We start from the raw sequence: 25,908 nt of genomic DNA, 5'->3' as shown, positions 1-25,908 counted from the left end.
GTACTTCCAAATTTCCCCAAAACCCTTCAAATCCTAGTTCTCCAAAACTGGGCTGAAATGTCACTTTTTTGTGTGCAGACTTCTCTCACCACTCCAGGCTTTGGGGACTGACTTAGCTGGACCACTCATTTACCATTTGGTATCCTTGTAGTATTTTTGCTACAAGGAAAATACTTGTAGGCATACAAGTTCTGTTTATTTAATGTATAAATGCACTGAGAATAGACTGTAGGGTGGGCAAGGACAAAAGCAGGGAGAAAGTGGAGGCTAACTGTAATAATCTAGGTAAGAGATGATGAGAACTTGGCCAAGATGACAGCAGTGGTGAGGAGTGAGAAGTACAAGTAGTGAGAAGTGGTCAACCTCTGAATATATTCTGAAGATACTGCTGATGGAGTTTGCTAATGTGTTAGATATGAAGTGTGAGAGATAGCCGGAGTCAAGGATGACTGCAAGATTTTTGGCCTGAGAAACTGAAAGATTGCAGTTGCCATTAACGAAGATGGGGAAGACTGAAAGGAATGGATGGGGAAGACTGAAAGGAATGGATAGGGAAGGGGGAAATTTTTAAGCTTGAGATTCCTATTTTATATCAGTAGAAAATATAATACATGTATCTGAAAGATATTTGACTTCAGATTGGTTGAATTAATGGATGATTGTTAATTGTAGATCCATCTCTACCCAGGTGGCTTTAAATAACTAATCATACAACAAGGATCTAATTCTCCTTAATCAAAAGTATATTTAGCCACCTTAATAAAGTTTATTTAAGCTGAATCAGATCTGTTTTTTGTATTTATATTGCCAAAATAAAAGCTGATTCATAAACTGATGAAACAATAGGCATAAGCTTCATTTTAGTAAAAAGCATAGTGGGCACTTAATGAAAGTGTGGGCATATCAACTTCTAAAGATGACTTTTTCACATCAAATTCTAGAAATATATGGGTGTTGCAGTAGTAGAGACTGGCCTCTTGACTTTGGATTCTTGTATGAAATAAGAGGTATGTCTACTCTGTAAAAAAGTCTTAAAAACAAAAATAATTTTTGAAGTTCAGAGAGACAAAATTTTACACAATATTTTTCCATATTTATTTAGCAGAAATTTAGCTGTGTAAATACAGTTTGAAGTAGTTCATTATTAATAATTTTATAGTTCTGCAGCTGTAAAACACAGTATCACAACATGCATAAATAATGCTCTTGATACTACTTTAAACATTAAGACAGATTATGAATTAGCTTTCTGTTGAGCTAATGTTATAGGTAGCTGTACAAGTTACCAAATAATCAAACTTCTGAAAAGGCTGAGTGAATTTTAATTGTCATAATTTCATTACTAATTTTTACAAGAGAAGTGCCACTAAAAGTGTAAGGTTCCAAGGGTTTTACAACAAAGGAGAAAAACTTTCTATGAGAGGGGATAATCCCATATAAATTAAATCAAATGGTTAAACACATTTTTTAAGAGGTCCACAAGGCATTTGAGAATTCCTTAAATACATGTTTTTAGCATAATATTGTCAATTATGTCAAGGCAAGTTCACATAGTACAACATGTTGCACATGTTGAAAATTCCTTTTCTGAAGCTGGTCACAGATTTATAGAAACTGATAACTGCTAATTTGTATAGGTGCTGAGCAAGCTGCTGAAAAACTTGTAAATCTAATTTTGACAGTCCATAACCCCTACTTCCAAATCCTTCTCTCCAGCTCCAATGAATAAAATGAAGCTCGGACACTCAATTGTGAAGTAAAATAACATGGAAGGAGAACTCAAGGAGAGTACATGTGCGTCTCCCAGCCTGAACTTCCACTACCTACCTGCCTAACACTGTCTTAAATACTCAGTTTTACTGCCACCTCCTCTCAAAAGTGTTTCCCTCTGCACAGCCTCTTCTATGTACATTACTGCACTTAACATACTAAATTGTAATCACTGGTTAGGTCTGATCCTTGTATTAGCAACTGGAGGCAGACTGTCCTTTCTCACTTCTGTATTTCCTGATCCTGACAGTGTCTGGTACACATTAAATGCTCAGCAAAAGGTTGTTGAATGAATAGATGAACAAGTAAACTAAACAGTACTGATTCCAGAAGTTGTAACTAAATATTGTAATAAGTATTTCATTACTTAAAACTATGTTTAATATCATGGCCCAAAAAAGGAAGGGAGGAAAAAAACCTAGTCTTCTCAGCCTATTTCTAACACCAATACTTTAATCTTTATGTTCATTTGTATTCATGTACACAGTATTATTATACACAGTGGCACAACGTAAGATTAGCTTTCAGTAGTTACTCTTCAGTCACATTCATTATTGTTAGTGTAGATCAGCACCAAAAGACAATCCCTAAAGAAATATGTCTCATGAAATGATTTGCCGGTAATATTAATGTTGTGTTATTAAAGTAAAATTTTCTCATCCAAGCCTATCTATCTCTACTTTCAAATAAGGACTTTTTCATGATAAAAGATTGGTCTAACCACTTTGTAATTCTAATTTTCCTTTGGTACAATAAACAAGTCATAAAGCAACAGTTTCTTCCAGTTTTAATACATTCATGTAACTACTTTATGTTCCTTCCCCATTTATTTTCTTACAGATAAAATTCCACTGCAATGAATTCTCTTGTGTAGCCAAATTGTTATGGCAAATTCACTGTTAGAAAGAAATTATTTTATATATATTATATAGTTTTCAGGATCAACTTATTACAAAGATGCTAGGTTTCCAGAAATGAAAACCAGCATCCGAAATCTGAATAAAAAGTGACACATGTACAACTTCTTCCATCAACAAGATTAGAGAGCACTGTGTAGTATGGTACTCTTTATTTTGAAATTCAATGTGAAAAATTATAGAATGATCAAGAAATAACTTCTTTTCCTCCTTCATATAATAAGGGATCCAACAAAAGTACTTTTAATACCAGTTTATTTTTCATAAATAAATCACTATTATAATTGACTATCTACTGAGAAATAAAAATATTTGAACTTTTTAAAAAAAAATATAGAGCCCTTCTTGATTAACAGAATTTGTTTTAATGGGATTTATCTATTGTATCTTATACCTTAGTCAAGGAACCATTAAAACAAAGAAATCAATGACAAAGTATTCATGTAACTGTCACTGATTTCAGGAAATAAACATTAAAAAAAGATTTAAGGCTACCCAGTAATAGCTTCTCATAAAACCTAATGAAACTTACAATTGTAATTAGACTTCAAAAGACCAAAATATTGGTTTATATTGAGCCAAGATTAGGAAAATCTTCCACTGTTGACATTTTCATGTTCTTAGTTTTTCAATCAAATAATCAGCCTGTAATTTAAAAATAACATTTTAAATTCTAGTTATCATAGCCAACATGAAATAATTCTACTGGCATCCCTAGTATAACGAGCCACAGGAGAATAGCTGGCTGCTACAAGTTCTGTTCAATATAGTAGTTTTTAAACTACAGTAAAGGTATTCTAGATTATATGTAAATAGGCAGATTTTTGTCCACATTGCCTATTTGTTAGACAGTTTCAATAAGGAAAATAAATATAATACTAAAGTTTTAAAAAGTAAACTAGACATGCAGGAATATGAAATGCATTTTACTAAGTGAAAGAAGTCAATCTGAAAAGGCTGCGTACTGTATGATTCCAGCTATGTGATATTCTGGAAAAGGCAAAAGGAGACATTAAAAAGATCAGTGGTTACTAGGGATTATGGGGAGGGAGAAATGAATGGTCAGAGCACAGAGGATTTTTAGGGCAGTTAAACTATTCTGCATCATACTGTAATGGTGGATACAAGTCATTATGCATTTGTCCGAACCCAAAGAATGTACAACACCAAGAATGACCCCTAATGTAAACCACAGACTGAGTGATAATGACATGGCAATGTAGTTTTATAGATCATGACAAATTTATCACTGTGGTGTAGGATGTTGATAGTGGGGAGACTGTGAGTATGTGGGGACAGAGGGTATACGGGAACTCTACTTTCCATTCAATTTTGCTGTGAAACTAAAACTGCTCTAAAAAATAAATCTTGAAAAAATAAAAAGAAAACTAAAGTCTTCTAGTTGTATCATTTCAGATACTTTTCACAATCATCTTATATATCTGGAACATTATATAAGGTTTTGGAATAAACTTTAATATCTTTATCTTGATTTTTTTCAAAGTCTTATAATATATACTTAAATACCTACACTTAAGAAGAGTTCAGATTCCCAGGATGGAACATTAACAGATCTCATAACTTTGTTCATTCATTTTTTTCCCAACTGAAATATCATGTAAGGAAATACATTTTTATAATTTTTAAATTATATTTTAATTATTTTATTATAAAAGCATAGATAGTATAGCAAATTAGAAATACAAATAACAATAAATATCCCTGCTTATCATATGGATTTTTTTTAAAGCTTCCTACAAAATGCCCCACTTTTTAATTTCAAATACACACACATACCTTAAATATGTTTTTAATTAAAATCATCTGGACAACAAGTCGAGGAATAATAATGGTATGCATTACCTAATAGTAATTATTTAATTTGTAATCTGATAATTATTGGAAAATAGCAACTATATCATGGACACATAAAATAAGAAAAGTAAATTACTATTACTAGTCAAGTGGCCCTGGAAGGACAGAGTCACTTAATAACTAAAGCTCGACTGTCAGGTTTCAAGCCTATAATCAGTTGAATTCTGTTCTACTTTTGCCCTAGCAAAGCAGAATCCTGCAATTTTTTAGGCTCAAAGCTTCAACCTCAGATCTAATAGCTGATGCTACCACTTGCATCAGTTTCTACAGTGATGTTGGTGATGATGATAGAGGCAGCAGGTAACTTTTATTAACCCCTACTATTTGCAAGGTACAGTTTTAGCTGCTTTACATGTTAATTATTTCATCAATCCTCTTATCAACCCTACTGGTAGGCACTATGACTTATATGCAGGTGATAGATAAAAAACTTGGGCCTTAAAAAGTTTAAGTAACTTGCACATGGCCACTCAAATAACTAATGGAGCCAGGAATCAGGATTATGAACTATTAATGCCATGGTTCTTCTGTATCATATCCTCTGCTTAAAACTGACTTCGCCATAGCACCTCTTCCTACAGATCTGATGACATGGAAAGTCCCCCAAATTAAAAATATTATTTTGGATCTGTGCCAATGATAGGTTAAAACAGATGACCAAGTCTGTAAGAGGTGTACCTACCTACTGTTGCCAAGAAAAGAAAAACTACAACAAAAAGGACAAATATATTAAATATTTTTGTATGCTGCTGGCAAAACAATAGTACTTACTGAGATAAACCAATAGGAATTCACTCTATAAACCAGTTTTGATACGAAGCTAAGCTGATCGGCGGGTGCCAGAACGTGAAGGTGCAAGTGGGAGACGGAACAGAACGGTGGCAGATGGAACCCCATCCTGCAACAGGAAGGCAGAGAGAGAGTTCGCAAATGAGCTCCATAATAGTTCAAAGCTGTATTTTCAGGTTAAAACAAGGACATTAAAGATATCCAAAACAGATTACCTAAGGTAGATAGATTACTACTCAAACATCTCTTTCACTGTTTTTCCTTATGCACTTCAGAGTATCCACACAGCTCCTCTTCTTTTCATATTGAAGTTTACAGTAAGATAAACTCTTTATCAATGAAGGCTTTCACAGCATGTTATGCCGCAGTATAAACTTTATGAATTCTGAGCTGGCATTTCTTATCGCTTCAGTTCTTATATTAAGCTTTCATTCTCCTAAAAGATGTCTCTGCAATGAATCTTAAAATAACTGGACACTCAAGCAGAAGCAGGGTTCCCTTTTCCAAGACATAGCCAGTAGATGGCATGCTCTCTCCTTTAATAAAATGATCCATCATTTCCTTACCACCGCTAAAAAATCTTTATCATGAGTTAAGTTTTTTGAATACTGAAAATAAGTTAGATGATAACTATTCATAATTATGTGCTTTATAGGACATTTACAAGAGAATTCTTTTGACTAGTAAAACATTTTTTAAAATATGACTTAACCTCTTAAAAATCCATTTACAAACAGTTTTGTAAGTTCACTTACTCTGAATGGAGCAAAGCACACCTGTAACAATAATCTAAGCCTAGAAATATTTCCCTGTTCAAACTAGAAGTCCCAATTTAAAAAAAAAAAGAGACCAAAAGTGTCTGGGAGTGTGGGAAGAAGGCAGAGGAGAGGTGCTGTATTGCAGCAACACAGGACTGACAATGTGGAGTCAGATTTGTGACATATTGAAAAGCTCCTACCACTACCAAGAAAAGAAGACTAGGTTTTCCCTTATGAAACAGGAGTCATACAACGGAATCAGGTAATCTAAAAGCTAGAAACAACTCAAGGGTTCACTCAACCTTTTCATTTTAAAGATGGGGAAACCAAGATCCAACAAGTTGAAGAGACTTCCCAAGGTCACAAAGTTAGGCAGTGGTAGAGGTAGGATTAAGACTCAGGGCTCTTGACTCCAAGTCCAGTGCTCATTCTTCTCATAAGCACTCCTATGACTGGGGGGGGGGGGAACGTGCTGCTTTTGATCAAAGGGTCTCAAGTACCATCTGTCCCTTGTCATTATCACCCTTGAACATAGTGCTGGACAGTTTTCACGGGATTTTTACACACACACAGTCTCCTTTGGGCCTATAAGTAGGCAGAGCAGCTGTTACCTTGGAGAGGTTAAATGACTTATCTAAAGTAACACAGCCAGTACAAGCACAGTAACGTCAAGTAGCATGGACAGCATTAGAATTCCGGTCTCTCTAAATTCCAGTTCAGAGTTGTCAGAAGTAATCTCCACTATACCTGCCTTGGTACTGCTTGATCATACAAAACAAAATCAGAAATCTTTTAAAAAGAAAAAAATTAGATTAATTAACACAGTTGCCAAATTGAACATTGAGTGCTTTTGCTCAAACTTTGGCAAATGCCAGAGTTCAGTTCAGCAAGAAACGAATTCAAGTTACTTTCATGCTAGAAGTGTCATAATGTATATTTCAATCACAGAATAAATTTTTTCTAAGGAAATTCAGTTTATACACAATTTTATAGGAATGCACAAATTGAACAAAGTGGACTAAGTAACTAATTTTATGTACTCACTGCATGAATACACTTGTCTGTCCAAACTATAAGTGGTGATTATTAGATGTTGAGATATGAAAAGATTTGTTTATTAAATTTACCAATGAACAATGCTCACTTTCAGGAAAACTGCTCTAACCCATGAACTTTGCCTTCTCTACTTTAATTTTCCTGAGGAAATAACATTTCAAAAAAATCAACTGCATATATTGATTTCTACCTGGAAGTATACATACCTTGTATTTTTAAAGTCAGTGAAATTATTCCTTTCAAGAATGGTTTTTCCAACAGTTACCATGTTCTCAACTATAAAACAGGAAAACTGTATCACACTATAGGAGACATTAAGTTCACTACATAGTTACTAATCCTAGTAAAAATGGATACACATTAAAGACACATTCAATAGCTCTAAGTTACTGAGAAGTTTGCTTATCAACAACTGAAATGAAGGTTCAACCTATTACACAATATCACTCATAGGCTGACTTTGGACAGCTGTTAACAGATATTATCAAGTGACTAGGACATCTGACCCTACTGAGGTCTAATTCTAATCATAAGGAAACCAAGTAAATGAGCAAGAAAATGTTTGAATCAAGAAGAAAGACAGAAAACAAATGGCAAGATGGTAGACCTAAATCCAGCTTTATCAATGGTTATATTGTTTCTTTACTAAACTCTCCAATTAAAAGACAGAGATTTTCACACTATATATATATTTTTTTTTTAAAAGCAGGACCCAATTATATTGCTGTCTTCGAGTCTTTAAATGTAAATATTCAATTTGCAAGTAAAGGATAGAAAAAGATACCAAATGCAAACAATAAGTAATAAGAAAGCTGGAGGAGCTAAATTAATACCATACAAAAGAGATGCAAGAAGTACTTCCAGAAATAAAGAGGAATGTATTTATTATAATGATAAAAATGGATAAATTCATTGAGATGGCATGACAATCATAATTACGTGTTCACTTAGAATCAGATCCAAATACATGAAGTAAAACCTATTGTCTCTTTCCTATGTCACTGATATCTAATCTTACTAGTTCCTTCTTTATACTTACTTTGATCTAATTTACTTGCCTCTTCTAGCATCCTAAACTGGAACCTTAGGTCATTGGTTTTACACTTCCTTTTCTAATACAAGCACTTAAAGCTGTAAGTTTCCTTCTAGATTCTGCTTTCACTAGATTCTACAAATTTTGATAGATATATGTCTATTACCAATCAATTGAAAATAGTCTTTTTAACTTATTTAGAAGGTATTTAAAAGGGCGTTAATTTTAAAATGTTAAGACTTAGTTAGTTTTACTATTTTTCTACTTTAATTCCATTGTCATCAGACAACATATTTTATAAGATTTTGATCATTTGAAATGTATTGAGACTTATTTCATTGTCTGGAATATAGTCTACCTTGGTGAACACGTGCTTCTAACAAAATGTGTATTCTATAGTTAGGTGAAGTTCTGTTAATGTCCTTTATTGTCACAGTGCTTGCCTGTGTTACTGAGCTCTTCCATATGCTTATTATTTTCCCAACTTTAGACTATATAAAAACATTAATTGCAAGTATCTTTAAACTTTTAATATGGAAATATTCAAATATATGCAAAATCAGAAAGAACAATACATATAATGAAATCCCAAATGATGCCTCAAAATTAGTAACATTTGATTTACAACAGTTATAACAACTTTTACCAAGAAAGGAAATACTAGAAAAAGAAAAACAAACATAAATACATTTCTCCCTCCTTAAGCATAATAGTATAAAAGGAAATTCTTAAGGCTGTGGTGGCTGTTGCCTAAATGTGCATGTAAATTGGCCTCCATCTGTTGGAATGAGCATGAAATGTACTGATAGAACTTAAGATGACTAAGGTACTTCTCAATATCTAGAAAAAACTGTTTAAATAAACTGGTAATTCAGTAGTACAAACACTAATAAACCTATCAAGGTTTTCATCAAAGAAATTTCTTAATGACCTTCAAAAATCTAGCCCTATTTATCTATTTATCTTGCCAGTTACCTTATGGTATTGATCAAATTAATCCCAGACCCTGTTGACAATGGCTATTAAAGCAGATGTGATGTAAACTTAGAAATGTCTTAGTAAATGATAGTTGACAAGTCACAGAAATCACGAATAAGAAAATACAGGATAATCCTGTAAGAGAAGGATTTCAGAATCCCTTTTTCAGAGCCTAAAAGTTCATCACTAAAATCGCATAATTAAACGTTGGTTCATCTACACAGGAAACTAACTACAAGGCAGGTACCAATATGGTCTCACTCTCAGGCAATATGAGCTCATATGCCATATCATAACTTGTTTGTCTGTAACTTTTCATAGCACCTTTCACTTTCAGAATCAAGAAAGCCATCATTTAAAAAGCAAAAAGAGGCATAATCTTTTAGAGATTTCTTTAAAGATGATTTTTTAAAGAGATTTTTTTTAAAGATGATATCTGGGATTTGCTTCAAATCCCCTGTGGGAGAAGATTAATATATGTAAAAAGATTAGCCACGAGTTAATAAATGTTGAGCTTGGGTGATAAATACATGGAGATTATACAATTTTCTTCATTTTTGTATATTTTTGAAATTTTTCATAATGAAAGTTTCAAAAAGCCATAATGGTCATCTATCATAATACCTGGCTAAACTGTTTTCAGTCTCTGCCATCACTGATGCCGATTCAAGAAGACATAGCCACGAAGAATACTGCCATCATCTTACCCAGTTCCAGGTGATCTTTCTTTAGGTATCTGCAGTTTTCAATATGCTTCTTTGGCACCACAAGATAATGATGAGGTGCTGCTGGCTTGATATCTTTGAAGCAAACTAGGTCTTCATTCTAAAGGAAAAAATGTATCATTTGTTAGTGAATTTTTTAAAACAATTTCCTAATGCTGTCCTAATGCATGCCTTAAACATCATAAATCTCAGTCTGATAACGAAATGGTCCTTATGTCACAACTAATCCCCACTGGGCAATTTTGTGATTAAGCATTAAGTCCATAAAGACAAGCTTTTAGTTCCTTCATGAGATGCTCATTTATTCCAGAGAAGAAAAAGACAAGAAATCAATTTGAGGAAAACAATTATGAATAAAGTTTATTAAAACTTCATTACCATAATCCCAGAGTTTTAAAAATTTCATTATATATTTCTTCATCTCTACCCTAAAGTTTTTCCACTCCTAATATGTACTTTTAAGGGTTTGACTACAGAATCATAGCAAGATTGATAAATTCTTGTTTACGTTTAATTTTTTCCAAAGTGACATTTACCTCTGTTATAACATCATCTAGCATCTACATATCTAGGGGTTACACTTTTAAACATTTTTTACAGTAATTATGAATACTTTAAATTTACTTGCCACGTTACAGCACCAAAAAGAGTCTGAAATGTTGAGACAAACTCCAGTATTTTGTATTAAGTTGTGTGCCCAGTCCAGTACATGTAAGGCCTCGGTTTTCTGGTTTACATACTCCACACAGTAATATAAGAAAAAAAGAAAAGGAAACGAAACAGGGAGTCTTTCAACTTGTTAACATTTGAATTTCAAGCTTTTCCAACAGAAAAACCTGTATTCCCTAAATAACCTCATTCAATACCTTATATTTTTAAAATTAGTCAAAGTTAAATAAAATCTGTATCAATAAGCATAATTTCCCTCAGAAAAATTCCCAGAATGCATTGTTGCTCATTAGTTCTCCACTCTAAGAACCAAAATTCAGTTTGAACAAGGGCCTAATATCCATGTCAGCAATCTTGATTTCAACGAGAATGATAAAAGGCAACTGTACATACTGCACCATGAACTTCCTTATCAGTATCCATACTGCTCACCTAAGCTCCAGGTGACTGACAAGTTAACCTCACTGAGACCACAATTCAGCGAATGGGACTTTTTGTCTACTTTTAGCCCCCAAGCAGAGCCATGATTGAAATGGAGGTCAGCAAAAATAAGGTATTGTGTGTCCCTTTCCTACCTTAAGGCTTCTATAAAATGCCCACAATATCATCTTATTAAAATATTGTTTAAATATTGATTTGTTGCTGTCCTCACATGCATACTTTCAATGAGGAGCTACTAAAATGCAGAAGCACAACAACACAAAAATCTGAATTATTTTTCCAGCTATTAAGTGTAACCTGCCTAAAAGAGGAGAATAGAGAGGGGAAAAAATGCAACTTTAAGATCTTGTGGTAAACACAGTGATGGGTTAACTGAATGAAGCATGAGCTAGGAGGAAGGTAAACAAACAAGAAGTGAATGGAGGTGCCTCCCTACAGAAACAGGGATCTGATGCTATGTTTCAAAAATGAGATCCTTACTGCCCCCAAACTTTCAGAAAAATCTGTAGCAATTGTTGCTTTGCTTTAATGTAACAGGAAAATAAAATGAAAAGAATCTGTTATTCTCTTCGGTTGAAGCAAGACAAAAGTTTGAGGTTGAGATAGAAAATTAAGTAGAAACAGAAACTCATGAGGTGACTAGGGATAATGTATGCAGCATATTCCCCTAGTCCCAGGAGAAAATCTTTTGATATATTTGAGAGAGCGATGGGTTTGCTGTTAATTCATGGATAGAGATTCAGACTAGGAGTGTGTGTGTGTGTGTGTGTGTGTGTGTGTGTGTGTGTGTGTGTGTGTGTACGTACATACATACGTACGTACGTGTGTGTACATATACATACATATGTAAATATATGCAAATGTGTGTGTGTGTGTGTGTGTGTGTGTGTGTGTGTGTGTGTGTGTGTGTGTGTATGTATAGTCCCAGAAGGTTGGATGACTTGGGGAACCCCAAGGGCTAACTCTAACCCTAAAATAACAAACATAACAACTTCATCAATTTAAAAAATTTTTACTATGGTTATTCTGTCTAGTAGTAACTTTAAATATTGATATCCATTGATATCCTTTTTAGGAAAGGATAAGATTGAAGACCACAATGTTTTTGAATGTTTCATTTTCCATTATTTCTTTAATGCTCCCAGCTGAGAAACAACTAGTATTGGGGACCTAATCTAGCACAACAAAATTGTATTTCCCAGATTGATCATAACACACCAGTTTTATATGTCTTTATTTCCCCTCAATTATGGTATTAACTTTCAAAATCCAGAGGTAATTCTTGTACAGAATACATCTTGATTAGAATTAGTTAGAGATAATATAGCTGGATTCTACCTCAAAGCAGGAGTGACACTTCTTTAGATTCATGGAACTAGAAAGTGCCAATCTAAAGGATAATAGAAGAAAAAAAATAAGCTCCTAAAAATCTTTTGTCTTATATGACTCAGCCATGAGAATGAACGAAATGCCCAGTTCTCTGTCATCTCTCAAAACCCTATTTTGAAAGGTTTTGTTTACTAAATGTCACACATTAGTATTTTATTTTCTAAATTCTTATTAATTTAAAAAAACTATCAATCAACATAACTGTCATCATCATCAGTAGGTAAAATTCCTGTCAAAAGCAAAGAAGATTGATGTTTTATCTAGTCTATGCAATCAGTGATTGAATTAGATTCCCATTAGGCTTTCTAAAGTACTGAAAACTGGCTCTCTGATGTCCCCCTCTCCCTGCTGCTACTACTGACCCAGCGAATATATAGACTCTTCACTTGAAGAAAGACTGTCCTCCCATTCCACAGATTAAAAAGGCAAAAAATATCAGATGGTATTTGAACAAGGCTATTCTTTGAAGCACAATTTATGATGGCAAACGGCTGAAAATAACCCATGTCCATAATTCATTTAAGAGACTGGTTGAATAAATTACAGTGAGTTCATAAATGGAGTATTGTGTAGCTATAAAAAGGAATGAGGAAGATCTTTATATACTTATGAAGTCACTTCTGAAACATTCTCCTAAGGTAAAAAAAAAAAAAAAAAGCAAAGAACAAGAGCGGTTAGGTTATCTTTTGTATATTAAGGGGGAATATAAACATATGCATACATATTTACTCACAAAGGAAAGATAAACCAAAACCGCTTTTTAAAAGTTTCTTACAGGGAAAGAGGAACAGAGTAGAAATAACAAGAGAATGAATACTAGACTTCGAATGTACTCTGCTTTAAAAAAGTGAATATTTAGCATACATTTTTGGACTTAAAAAAAAGTAGTCTCTAAAAATTGAAAACAAACAGAAACAAGTGAACCTAACTGCATGTCATGTTGGTAGCATAACCACACAAAGACCAGATAATTTCAAGTGACTTTTGACTATCTTATCTTTAATGACACCCACTAAAAGAGAATTTTTCATTTGCTGCTTTCAGTTCAGCTCATTGGCAAGCTTCTCAAGTGTGGGACATGTCATATTCATCTTTGAACTCCAAGTGAGTAACACATAGTAAGTCTGCAAAACTGTTGAATAAATAAATGGCAGTTGCTTAAATAGAAGGATAAAGCTACCGAAACTCCTTCATTTATCCCTTAAAAAATGGTGTGTTGTAACGGTTTTCAGATGCTTTTCCACAGAGATGAAGTCTTCCATGATCCAATAGGTGGAATTGCCCTGCACAACTAAGCAGAGTCCAACCCCAAATGCCAACAGTACTGCCATTAAAAGCACAGTTTAAAAGTGGCAGTCACACTTTCTTCATCTCTGGATCACACCTAAGGGGACATTTTCCTGAAGTCCAGTTTCTGATGGCAGTCACCTGACTCCTACCTTCCTGACCTATCTCCCCAGGGAGCCAGTTCTGCAGTGCTGTTCTGGATGTCATTCTTAAAGGCTTTTCCAAAACCAGCTCCTCCAGCCCTTGCAATGACTATTTTAGCAAATAATTCCCTATATTAAATCAATTTCTGCTTTAAAAAAAAGCCTGATTTATTTTTCTTTCCTGCAACTAAACCATGAGTGACATCTTAAGCGAATAAAAAGAAAGAACACTTGAAAGAACATTTCAGTATCATGCCATCTAAGGTTTTAGGTCAATTTTGATTGAAGAAGGGGAAAAGCATTCAAATTAAACTAGTATTCCCTCAGTAATGTCTCAAGCAGGGTGAAAATAAACATTTAGCCCAGTGTTTCTCAACCACATTTTCATCAATGCCCCTCTAAGAACATTTTTGAGGCATTTCTTCCTAATCCCACCCCTACTACATTTTAATACCACAGAACACTCTTTATCTGTTTATGTACTCTATGTACATCTTTGCCTCATACATAAAAAGAGAATACAGTATTGCCTCCCAAGAACCAGTTTTCACCCCTTGGGGAGTGGTATCTCCCCCATGAGAACGCATGGTCTAGTCTTTGCTTACTTTTGATTCCACAGTATACAACAAGAAAACACTATACAGAGGCCTGTGGGGTGAGGAATCTTCTCCAGCTTTTGCCAGAATGTTTCCCAAACTAACGCTACATGATGCTGGTAACCAGTCCAATTAATCCAAATCAGATTTTCTCCTCTACACTTAATTATAAGTTTACCTTACTTCACATAAACCCAACAGTATCTAGATGTTTATAATGAATATATATGAATACATGAATATTATATATAATCTAAAATGTACAAATTCAGTATTAGGTAATTATTCTCTTTTTAAAAAGATTCATTAATCTTTAGTTAGTGAGCTCTTCTACATTAAATCATGCTAGATTCATTTTGGAAAAAAAAGAACAACTTCTTGGCGCACTACTGCACAAGTATATGTATCCTATGTTTTGTATTATATGGACTATTGTATATATTGATCTATGTTCCCTATTTAGGGTATAAATTATTTTAAAGTATTAATTTCCTCTATAAAAACACCCTGAGTCTCCTCATATAGTTTACTTTGAGAATGTTCCAAACAAAGAAAAAATCCTGACCTTTGGCCGGGAAGGTAACTATGATGCAAGTTTGGACCAGCCTCCCCTCCTCAATGACAATTTTTAGACAAAGCTTTCCACAACTACTGGTACCTATTTTCTATCAGTTTTCTTCAACACTGGTACTGGAGCATGCACAATTTAAAAGCAGTTTCCAAGAATCTAAGAAATATTGAACTCTGTGAAGTTAAAAAACTCACTTTACCTCTTGTTTACTTAATTTTATAATTAGTAAAATAAGGAGTGAATAAAGAGACAGAACTTGGTCCCTTCTGACTGTCCAGATCAGCTCAGCAAAGGTCTACTGTACAGACAACTGATGGACTTACTCTTTCTCTGTCAGCTGCTTCCTGTCTCACTTCCTTCTCCTATTCAGTCTTTCTGCAGCATAAATTCTTAGCGTTGTCCTGCTGCACTTTGGTAACAACCATAGGACCGGACTCCAACTCTGGGTTGACACACCGGCCCACATTATCTGAAACTGGACTTAGGCTTCTGCTTGAGGGGAGGCAAAAGTCTTGTGGCTGAGCAGACATTAAACCAAATGTCCTCCACCTCAACTGACCCTCATCACTACACAAGAATCCTTGTCTCCCTCATCCTCTCTGCTGGCCTCCAGGGGAGCTACTTCAAACTTTTTACTTCAAAATAACCATATATTTTGCTCCTTCGCCTCCTTCAGGGCTTCATTCAAATGCCACATTCTTAGTGCAGCTTTTCCTTTAAAGTTGCATTCCTTTTCTCTTTTATTTTTCACCATCTAATAAACTATGTATTTTACTTATTATGTTGCTTATTGTCTATTTCCTGTGAGTACAATGTAAGTTCCCCGAGGACAGGGGTTTTTGCACATTTTGTTTACTGCTGTTTCTCAATGCCTCCAACAGTGCCTGGCACACAGGAGGCACTCATTCATATACCGAGGAATGGATGAGTGCCTGAGATTCCTCTTTCCCAGGAACAAAGCTCTACTGCCCTGGGCCATTTGAAACCTCTCTCCACCGGCACCGTTTCATTTTAAACACACCAAAGTCTTCACTGTTTTAAAAAGCTTTCTCTTAATGTAACCGAGCAGGACTCTATTGTCATTGGTGACCATCTGATATCTGTAATGGTGTTTGTAACTGCTTAACTATATGATGGTTTAAAGGGTTTTTCTCATGCTCTACCAACTGAGCTAGGGTTAGGCTGGAAAGGAGGGAGGCATGGGTGGTCTGCCCAACTCCCTTGTGGTGCTGGTGCTGTGTGCAGGGGTCATGCTTAGTACCCTGCTTTTGCCCCCAGTACCCTGCTCCTGACCCTAGTGGCCTCCTAGACCCCTTGTGGTTTCCTCATATCCTGTTGTTTGAGGTACAGGAGGTCCCAGGCTTCAGCCTGCTTAAAAGGCTAAAAGCATTTATCAACCTGATTTTAAACTGCACACATTTTTCTCTAGAGCTCTTTTCCAGGGATCCCCTTCCTATTCATCCTTTGTTGTACAAGAATATTAAGAGAGTCTCAAAGCCTGAGGTGAACTTCATACCCAGCAGAGGGAAGGGGACCACCGCATCTGCAAAAATAAGAATAACTTTGCAACAGCTTGTTACCCTGTATGCAATCTCTAAGGAAACCAGCTCTGCCCCTTGAACTCTTGAACTTTTACTATAAAACCCCCTGCCTTCTCTCCCTAGCAGGCTCACAGTCTTAAGAGACGTTAGTCCACTGTGACTTCCTTTGCCTGGCAGAGAAATAAACCTGCCTTTTCTACTTCATCCAAAACTCTGTCCTCAAGTTTCAATTCGGTAAGCAGGGTATGGGAGCTGTGTTTCGGCAACATTAACCCCATCTCTTCCTGTAGTTACCATTCCCTTCCCCTATTCCCCAGGATGGCCAGACTTCCTTCAAAAGTTGTCTATACTTGCTGTCTTCAATTTTTCATCCTCCAGGTTCTTATCAAGTACAATCTGCCAAATGCCTTCTGCAATTGCTCTCCTCAAGGTCAATGACCATCACTCTAGAGGCAAAACCCGTTCTGATCTAACTTGGCCTCTCTGCAAGCATACTGCAGGGTCACCTAACCCAGACATGAGGATTAGGGAAGACTGATAGTGCTGCCAATTCCTTTCTTCCTGACACACTCCTTTCTCTTAACTTTTCTGGTTTTCCTTCTGTTCCTCTGCCTCTCTCTTATGATGTTAGTGTCCTTTGGGGTTCTGTGTAGGGGCCTCTTCACTTCTTACTCTACATACACTTCCTAGTGATCTCATTAATTCCTCTCTTTACAATTGCCATCTATAAACCATCAGTCCTATCATCTGGGCTAGAGATACAGATCTCCCCAGTGTCAGATCCTGTCCTGCCTGTTTTATCTCCTATGTCCTTAAATTTATCCACTTTTCTTCAGCCCTACTATCACATTCTTATTTCAGGCCATCATCAGGCTGGATTACTTCAGATCCATGCCTCCAGACTGCTCCATTCTCTACAGCAGTGCCAGATGATCTCTCAAAGATCAAACCCTCTCATGTAGCCCCTCAACCCCTTCCTTCAAACCCAGCCTTAACAGTAGCATTAAACACTGCAGGGCTTCCCTTCACTCTTCAAATAATGCCCAAACTCCTTAACATAAATTACAATGGCCTTAATAATTTGGCCCCCTATTTACCTCTTCAGCCTCATCTCTCACCATGCATCCCCTCAGACTCTGTATTCCAGTTAGATTGGATTTCTCCTTTCCTGTGGCACAAATGGAACCTTCCAAGGTTCTCTTTACCAGGGACATTCTTCCCTCTTCCTCACCTGATAAATGCCTACTTATTTTTTCATGTCTCACTTCCTGGGGAATGCCTTCCCTGACCCTTCAAATCTGGGTCAGGTGCCTCTCCACGGGCCTTGCAAAATACTGCAGGTGGTAAAACCATTTCACCATCAGCTGCTTCCTCGGTATTCACTCCACCCTTCAGATTATAAAATCTAGACAGGGACTATCCTTTACCTTGCTCACCACTGAATCTCCAACAGTGCTTAGAAGGAAATCAATTTACTTTTAACAAATGAATAGTATGATTACTACCAAAACCAAAAACAAAAACTCAGTATCTTTGGTTGTCTCAAAAGGTTGTTTCTTTAAAGGCAAGTTGAGCTGGTAGAAGAAACTGACTACCAGGTATCTGTTCTTAAATATCTGGACAAAGTCTTAGTGCTCTGAAATTTTCCACACATCTCAACTGATAACAGTTCTAGGAACTGGACCCTTTAATGCGAATCAGAAGTCACTGAGTAATGGTCCGACCTCGGACCCACTCCTGCCAGCCTATTTTCAGTCTAACAACAAGCGCTTCACAATGACCAGGATTGATTTTCTACCAGTTTTCAGTATCAGCAATTGAGTGCGGAATGTAAAAGCTGTGCCTAGAAAGGCGCGGGGAGGGGTCCCTGTAATGAAATTAGAGGCCATACCTGCTACTTTCTACCAGGTACCTCGGCAGCTGCAGAGAGAGACTTTATCCCCACATTCTCTCCCTTCAGAACAGCCGAGAGGCCGCTGGTGACCCTCCCGCCGCCGCCGAGAGAATCAAGTCTATCACTAACAGCAGAACACGCAGCCTCCCATCCCCATTTCCCCAGGACCCGCCCGCACCCACACCCGCGAGGCCCCGCGGAGCCCCGGGCCGGTCGGCGCCGCCCACCTCACAGTACAGGAGCTCAGTGCCGGTGTCCTGCTGCCCCGCGATCCGGCAGAACACGCACTTGCTACTGCAGCCCTGGAGCTCCGGCGACTCTGCGGCGACCGCGCTGGTCTCCGGTGAAGACCCCGTAGGTTCTGCAGCCCCCGCTGCCTCAAGGTCGGCGCAGGACTTCGCGGAACCGCACTCCTGCTCCTCCGCCATCGCAGCTGAGAGCCTCAGGCTTCTCGGCGACCACAGGGCCCACGCAGAGTTCGCCTCCTGCACCTCCTCAATTTTGCCTCCAGGCGTCGCCCCTCGCCTGGCGCTGGGCCGGGCCAGGAGGTGGGCGCTGGAGCTGATCCAGGCTAGACCGAGGGAGACTCGCTGCGCGGCCGCAAAGCCAGAGGCGGGCCCGCCCACTGGAGGCCACGAGGGGGCGCAGGAGGAAGCGAGCGGGCGCTACGGAGAGGAGCCGCTGGCGGCGGCAGTCGGCCCTCGCCCTCCGTCTCGTTGGTAACAACGCACGACGTCCGCCGAAACGCAGGCTCGCGCCCTCCGTCGCGGTGACATCACCGGCGCGCCCTATCCTGGGGCCAAAAGGAACCTGTTGATGGGTTGAACGTCGTTTCCCTGAAGCCTGCGATGTAAGGTGCCCCAGGAGTGTGTCACGATGTTGTAAGGGAAAGAAAAGTTCTTAAAAATTCATGCGTTTTAAGAGAATGAACAGAATTTCTAGCGCTTTGTTTTCAGCCTAGATCATATTTGATGCTCTATATATGCATTTTCAGCGATAGTAGGTGTGTCAACATAAATAATAAGAATAAGAATAGGAAACAGTTTTATTTGAGTAAAAATGAGGACTAGCTGGGAAGCCTGCTTCTCAAATTACTCTGAGGTGCTGATCCAGAGAAGCATGGCTTCCAGCACAGTTTTGTATCTTGTCAGAACAAAGAAACAATAAAAGTCAAGGATATATTTCTTTACAGTTTCAAAAAAGAACATACGAGCACTTACACAGTGATTCAGTATGGCCTCGGCACCTGGGGAGGGAGCCTTATCACCAAGGAAGTACTAGCATTGGCATCCTGAGAAGAGGGGCATTTAATTTTTGTTTTTTACATGGACATTGTTTACTTCTGGCCAAGGTGCCCTTATTCTTTAATAATCAAAGCAGATGTAGAATGGGTGTTTGATGGGCCACAAACAGGCCATTTTAGTTAGCATAAAATTCAAGTTAACTCAAGTATAAGCCGAAATGACTTACCTAAATTTCAGTGTGTGAAATTTTGTTTTATCATGTGCTAAGCTCAGAATGTCCAAAACTGAACTTCATACCTCTACTTGTTTTGTTGCTAACAGCACCAGCTAGATCAGAATAGCAGCTTTTATCTTACTCTTCATACACAGGTCAATGAGGAATCCTGTAGTTTATAGTCTGAAATATTCCAGAAATTCACTGCCAGTGCCCCATTATGCCTCACCTCAACCTCAGCAATATCCTTCTAACTAGTTTCTCTCCTTGATTTTCCTGCCACTCAGACAAAAACCCTTCAGTAGTGATCAAGCCCAAAGATAAAGTACTAATTCCTTAGCTTTGGCATTCAAGGTGGACTCTGATTTGACCTCGGCTTTTCATTTTACAGTACTTAGCATTTGCTGAACACCTAAGAATGTGCCAAGTGTTTCTCTAATCATCAAAACAAGCATGGTTAGTTTTTATAATTCCCACTAGAGATAAAGAAACAAACTCAGATTTGCCTAGTAACATACAACTAATTATTGGTAGTGACAGAGTTCAGATAAAGGTTTGTCTGACACCATAACCTGTCAGCCTTTTTGAAAACAGAACATTTTTAACACTGGAAAATTTTTTAGACTAGCTCATTACAGTAGTCGTACCCTTGGTATTTGTTGGTTTAGAAAATACTTAGTAACAACGTCCAATTACAAATTCACTAACGCTTTTGAATGAATTTATGTTGTATTAATCAAAAGCATTTATATATTTGTAAAGTAGTTGTACATGTGTATTCAAGGCATTTTCAATCCTTTTGCAGTTTGCCAGTAACTTCAGGAGCCACCATAACAGCTTCATAGCCCTTCAGGAGCCCAAGGCAGGGTTCAGAATCAGTACATTACTTTGCCCAGTTTAAGTATCCACTGTTTTCATGCATGATTTTCATTCATCACTCTGCTTTTATCTACACTGTTCCCTCTGAAATATCCTTGTTTGCACCTCTGCACAGCCGGATTCCACCTTCCACGCCACTCCTCAAATGCTGCCTCCTTCATGAAATTTTCTTTAATTAACCAAACTGAAATAAACACTTCCTGTTGTGAATTCACAATTCAGGTTTTTAATACTTCTTTTGTAGAACTTACCACTTTGTATTATATGCTATTTATGTCCATATTTTCCCTACTAGGAATTATGTTCCTTGATAAAGGAACACCGCAAATAGGAATGTCCTAATTCACATCATAGACAAACATAAACTTACTTAAAAGCACAGGTCTGGAGATTCCAGACCTTCTGGCCAATGATTCCTGCAAAAACCCACATTGGGAGCATATGGTCATGCACACACATGCTCAGGAGACCATTCATCCACGCAGTGGCACAGGCACCTGCACACCTGTCCTGACTACGTTCCTAGGAACTACTTCTCTCCTTAACCTGGTACTTTCAAAGACTTGCTTCCTATTCCCCAACCTTGGACTTGTTATAGTCACCTACCATGGAAGTGGGAGGAGCACAACAAAATATTTGAAAATGGGAATAGATGTCCTGGTGTGGAAGCAGACAGAAGTATAGGCATTGTGTGTGCACAGGCCGAGCTGCTACCAGCTGATGTTCTGGATAGGGCCCCTGGGAAACAGCCGTTTGTGTTGTAAACTAACTTTAAATTTTATTTGCAAAATGGGGTGCTGTTTCCTACTTTCACAAGGGCACCTTGTGGGCTAGCAGTCCTGCTTTAGGGCAGGCGCTGAAATTAGACAGCTGTACAGCCTACCATCTGTGAAGACATGCGCTAAGATTTTTATCTTTCTCTGCTGTGGCTGTTTCTTCATGTATAGAATGAGGATAATAATAATGCTTAATGTAAACATTTTTGTGAGAACTAAAGCCTGGCAGCCTGGCCCAAAGCTCTCAATAAATGTTAACAATTGTTGTCAATAGATAGTGGTTGTATGTAAAATGATTTAAATCATGAGATGGTTCGTTTTCACTGAAATACAGAAGCTTTAGTGCTCCTGTTTATGACAGAGACTGAGTTGTGCTTTTGCAGTGTCATTTATCTTGTATAATGCTAACTAGAATAAACTTAAGCAATTAATTATCTGGTTATTACTTTAGAAAATAATCTTTTCAATTTAAAGGTCAAATTTCATATTTGCTAAAGTGTTTACTACATAGTAACTGACTGTGAACAACTTATAAACTTGATTAATGGGGAATTTACCCATCATTCTTGTTTATCTACTTTTTAAGTTAAAATCCCAACTGAGAAAAAAGCATGAATGTGTTGTATGTAGAAGGATGTATCAGGCTATCATCTTATTTGAAAATAATTTACAGTATGGATGTAAGTCATATCATTGTTATCAGTAGCAAACATTTATTAAGAGCCAGCTTTGAACATCATACCATACTTAAAACAAGCCTTCAGGTTTCTGTGCTTTCCCCATCACTTACTAATCCATTCCTCTGCTCTCCTTTCCAACCAGACCCCCCAAGAAGTTGGCTGTACTCTTTCCAATTCCTCTCCTCTCCTCTCACACTGTCTCCTATCAGGCTTTAACTGCCATCATTGCATCCAAACTATTCGGTCAAGGTGGCCAGTGACCTCCATGTCACCAGATCGAAAGTCTCTTCTCAGTCCTCACCTTTTCATTGAAATGATTGTTATCCCCGTCTTGATCAGCTTTTCTTCTCCTGGTTTCTAGAACACCACACTTTCTCATTTTTCCTCCTACTTGGTTGGGTGTTCCTTTTCAAGTCTCCTTGGCTGCTTCCACTTTTTCTAAAACTCTTTCATCACTAATGGGTTTTGGTCCTAGATTTCTCCCCCATCCTCCCTCCCTCCCCCCCCCCCCCCACTCACTCTCTCTCCTCCCCCTCTCTCCCTCTCTCTCTCCCTCTCTCCCTGCCCCGCCTCTGTCTCTCTCCCTACCCTCCCTCCGTCTTCCTCTCACAAACACAAAGCTATGTCTATTTAACTTATGCAACTTGCTGGTACTCTTCTTTTTAGCTACACTCACTCCCTTGGTGATCTCACACAGCCCAATGTCATTCCATTAGTCAGTGACAGAGCTGAGACCCAAATCCAAGCAGTCTGACAGGATCCTGTGCTCTTAAGCCACGATACTTTGACCCGTTCATATGTTCAGTAGGTTGTAAGATGCTATGTCTGATATGAGTCCATGTTTGTTAAATATACACGTGAATTTGTAAGAAAAATGCCTGGAGGGATACATATCTATATATATTTGCACTGTGATCTCTGGATGGATAAATTATGACGATGTTTTCCTTCTTTTGGTTTTACATCTTAAACAATAAAAATATATTATTTTTGTCATAAGGAAAACATTTTAACAGATTTTTAAAATTCAGGGTTCCAGATAAACATCATTTCCTTTATCATTCTATTTCATAAAGAATCTCATTCCATAAATTTTTGAGTTGTTCAACCCTGATGTCAAAAGCCACAAGACATTTTTAGGCAAATTTCTTGGTGTTTCTGGCAGAGACAGATGATGGAGCTGCTATAGCCATATATCTGATAAAGTGCAGTGTTCATTCCATTTTACAGTGAGGACATTGAAAATGTGTTGGTGAGTTTGTATTAAACTCATAAAGTATCATCTTGACAGTAGACACCACTTTTCTACATCCTAAATAGAAATTTTCTGAACATGAATACAAAGACCTTTTCTGGCTTATATTTAGTAAATAGGGATAACTTTGCTGTTTCACCATGTCTGAAGAATATTAGATTTTTCTGAAGGCAAAAACAAGCATGGACATATTTCTTCCCCTTAAGAAAAACAGTATAAAAGGAAATACTTAAGGCTGAAGGGGCCATTACTTGGTACTAAGTATTGCATGATACTGGCCTCCATCTGTTGGAATGAGTGAAATGTCTAATGGGAAAAAGAAGGGGAGGGAGAAGTGCTTGTGTGTGGGAAAGGAGAGAAATTTCCAGTTTCTGATTATTAAACTGCTTTATTTAGAGTTCCCTTTGAACAAATATTGGCAAGTAGCCCAGAGTCCCAACTTGCGGGTGTTTGAACTTTGCTGAAGGACTTTAAGGGAATTTCTAGTCTGTTGTTCTGAAGTGGAAACTGTAAATTATTTGTAATGGAGAGAATGACGAAAGAAAAAAATTTCATCTCCTTATAATGACTCTCCCATTCCTGCTATTTCCCTGATAAGTTATTCTGTTTACTTGTCTACTGAATATAACGCAGCAATTTCTACTTTGTTTCATAATGCTTTCCTGAAAGCCATGTCTTCGGCTTCCTGAAAACCAAGCATTAAAGGTAATTTCTGCTTTTATCAGGAACAAGATTACACTTGGACTTTGCATTTCTGATAAAGAATTCAGCATAAACAAAGTTTGATGTGGCTAACATCATAATAGTACTCCCTTACCTTTGTCTGGCATTTTGCCATTTTCTAAGACACTTTCATAGAGGTGAAGCAATTCGCATGACAACTCAGAGAGGTAGATATTATTACCCCTATTGTAGAAATGGAGAAAATGGGACACAGGAGGATGACTCCGCCTACTCAGGATCATTTGGTTGGGATGATAGAGGAGGTCCCTCTTTCAGACCTTTTAGTAGGACCAGAGGCACTTCCTTTCTCCCTCAAATCAACAGAAAACAGCTGCCATGTAAATCAGCACACCTCCATCGTCTTAAAGTTAATGTCAATTTTCCTGTCAAACTCACACCTGTATTTTTTTCATAATCCCAAGGCCAACAAATCTCATCCTCACCAGTGATTCCTTTTCTTATTAAAACAATCTTTAAACTTCACTTTACTCATACCCAAACTGTCCCCTGCTGCTTTTCCCCTGCTTTCCCACCTCTAACTTCTTTGAATCTCTTTCCCCTGTAAAAGCCACAATTTCATCGTAAGCACCCTAATCTATACCCTCAACCTCCTGACAAAACCATACTTTTACCTTCTTGCCTTAATTCAAACCTGGCATTCCCCCAGGAACATCGCTTTCCTTGAGCCTTGACAAACAAAAACTGCTGTTTCTCCACATCTTCCAACATGCTGAGAGAGACTTGGGAGCAGTGTTGGCATTCTTCTAGCTTGTGATTGCCAGTCCAGGTGATCCCATTCCTACCTGTGTGCAACTTCCCACCCTCTGCGCGCTTTTGATTCTCCTGCCATTGGCCTGAAGCTTAGTCACATCGTGCACCAGCTTCCTGGTCACTCCCCGATTCACAGAAAGCTTCCGCACCTGGCTCGCAAGTGCTGCCAAACTCCCGCTGTCATCTCAGACAACCTCAGTGTCCGTGATTCATAGCTTCTCAAGCACCTGGATTCCAGTGCTTTTTGCCTCAATTCTTCTTTAATGCAACTCATTCCTGTGGCAAAATCCTAATTTGATGTTTACCCAGATGCTCTGAGGACCTGAACTTCAGTGATTCTTCACACCTCTGAAAGCACCTGTCCTAGCAACTTCCACACTCTCCTGACCTTTTGGTAATTTCTGCTCTTGATCTTTCTTCAACTCTTTCAGTTGCTTTCCGACTTTCACCTCCTTCCCTACCCAGCGTAAACCTCAGAGGCCCCTCAATTACCTGAGTTGCTTCTGGGTACCCGCCATGTCCTCCCTCTGTTTTTGCTGTACTCCCAAAACTAACTTGCTTGTGGTTATCTAAGTGTCTAAAGGTGTGGGCTCGGGAGTCAGGCTCCCTCAATTTGAAGCCTGTTTTTACCATTTAGTAGTGATTCCACCTTAGACAAATCATTAATTTTTCAGGGCTTTCATTTCCTCAATGACCATCACACGTTATTATGAAGATTAATTGAGATAATATATGTAAAGTGCTTAGACTAGTACCTCATGCATAAGCACTCAAGAAATGTTTACTATGATTACAAATGAACTACTTGATGCTGCTTCTAAAAAAAAAAAAATCACATATTCTCATTAATAAGTGCCAATTCATGCCCGAATCTGCAAAGCAAGACTCAAATCAACAAACATCCTCCTTTTTCACCCTTCTCCCTATATATTGC

General features: G+C 37.7%; 1 protein-coding gene across 1 annotated transcript; it reads right to left on the bottom strand.

Moving 5' to 3' along the window:
• Window positions 1-1,071: 1,071 nt before the first annotated feature.
• On the bottom strand, window positions 1,072-19,028 carry HINT3 (histidine triad nucleotide binding protein 3). Its single transcript, XM_032484837.1, has 5 exons — window positions 18,660-19,028; window positions 9,884-10,001; window positions 7,372-7,441; window positions 5,334-5,460; window positions 1,072-3,332 (listed from the first exon to the last, which is right to left on the bottom strand). Exons 1-5 carry the CDS (start codon window positions 18,858-18,860, stop codon window positions 3,300-3,302), a joined length of 549 nt encoding a protein of 182 aa, XP_032340728.1. The 5' UTR covers window positions 18,861-19,028; the 3' UTR covers window positions 1,072-3,299.
• Window positions 19,029-25,908: the final 6,880 nt, after the last annotated feature.

Source organism: Camelus ferus, chromosome 8 (assembly GCF_009834535.1).
Source record: "Camelus ferus isolate YT-003-E chromosome 8, BCGSAC_Cfer_1.0, whole genome shotgun sequence".
Lineage (NCBI taxonomy): Eukaryota > Metazoa > Chordata > Mammalia > Artiodactyla > Camelidae > Camelus > Camelus ferus.
Note: the sequence above shows the minus strand (reverse complement) of the source record. Positions and strands in the feature narration are given on the sequence as shown.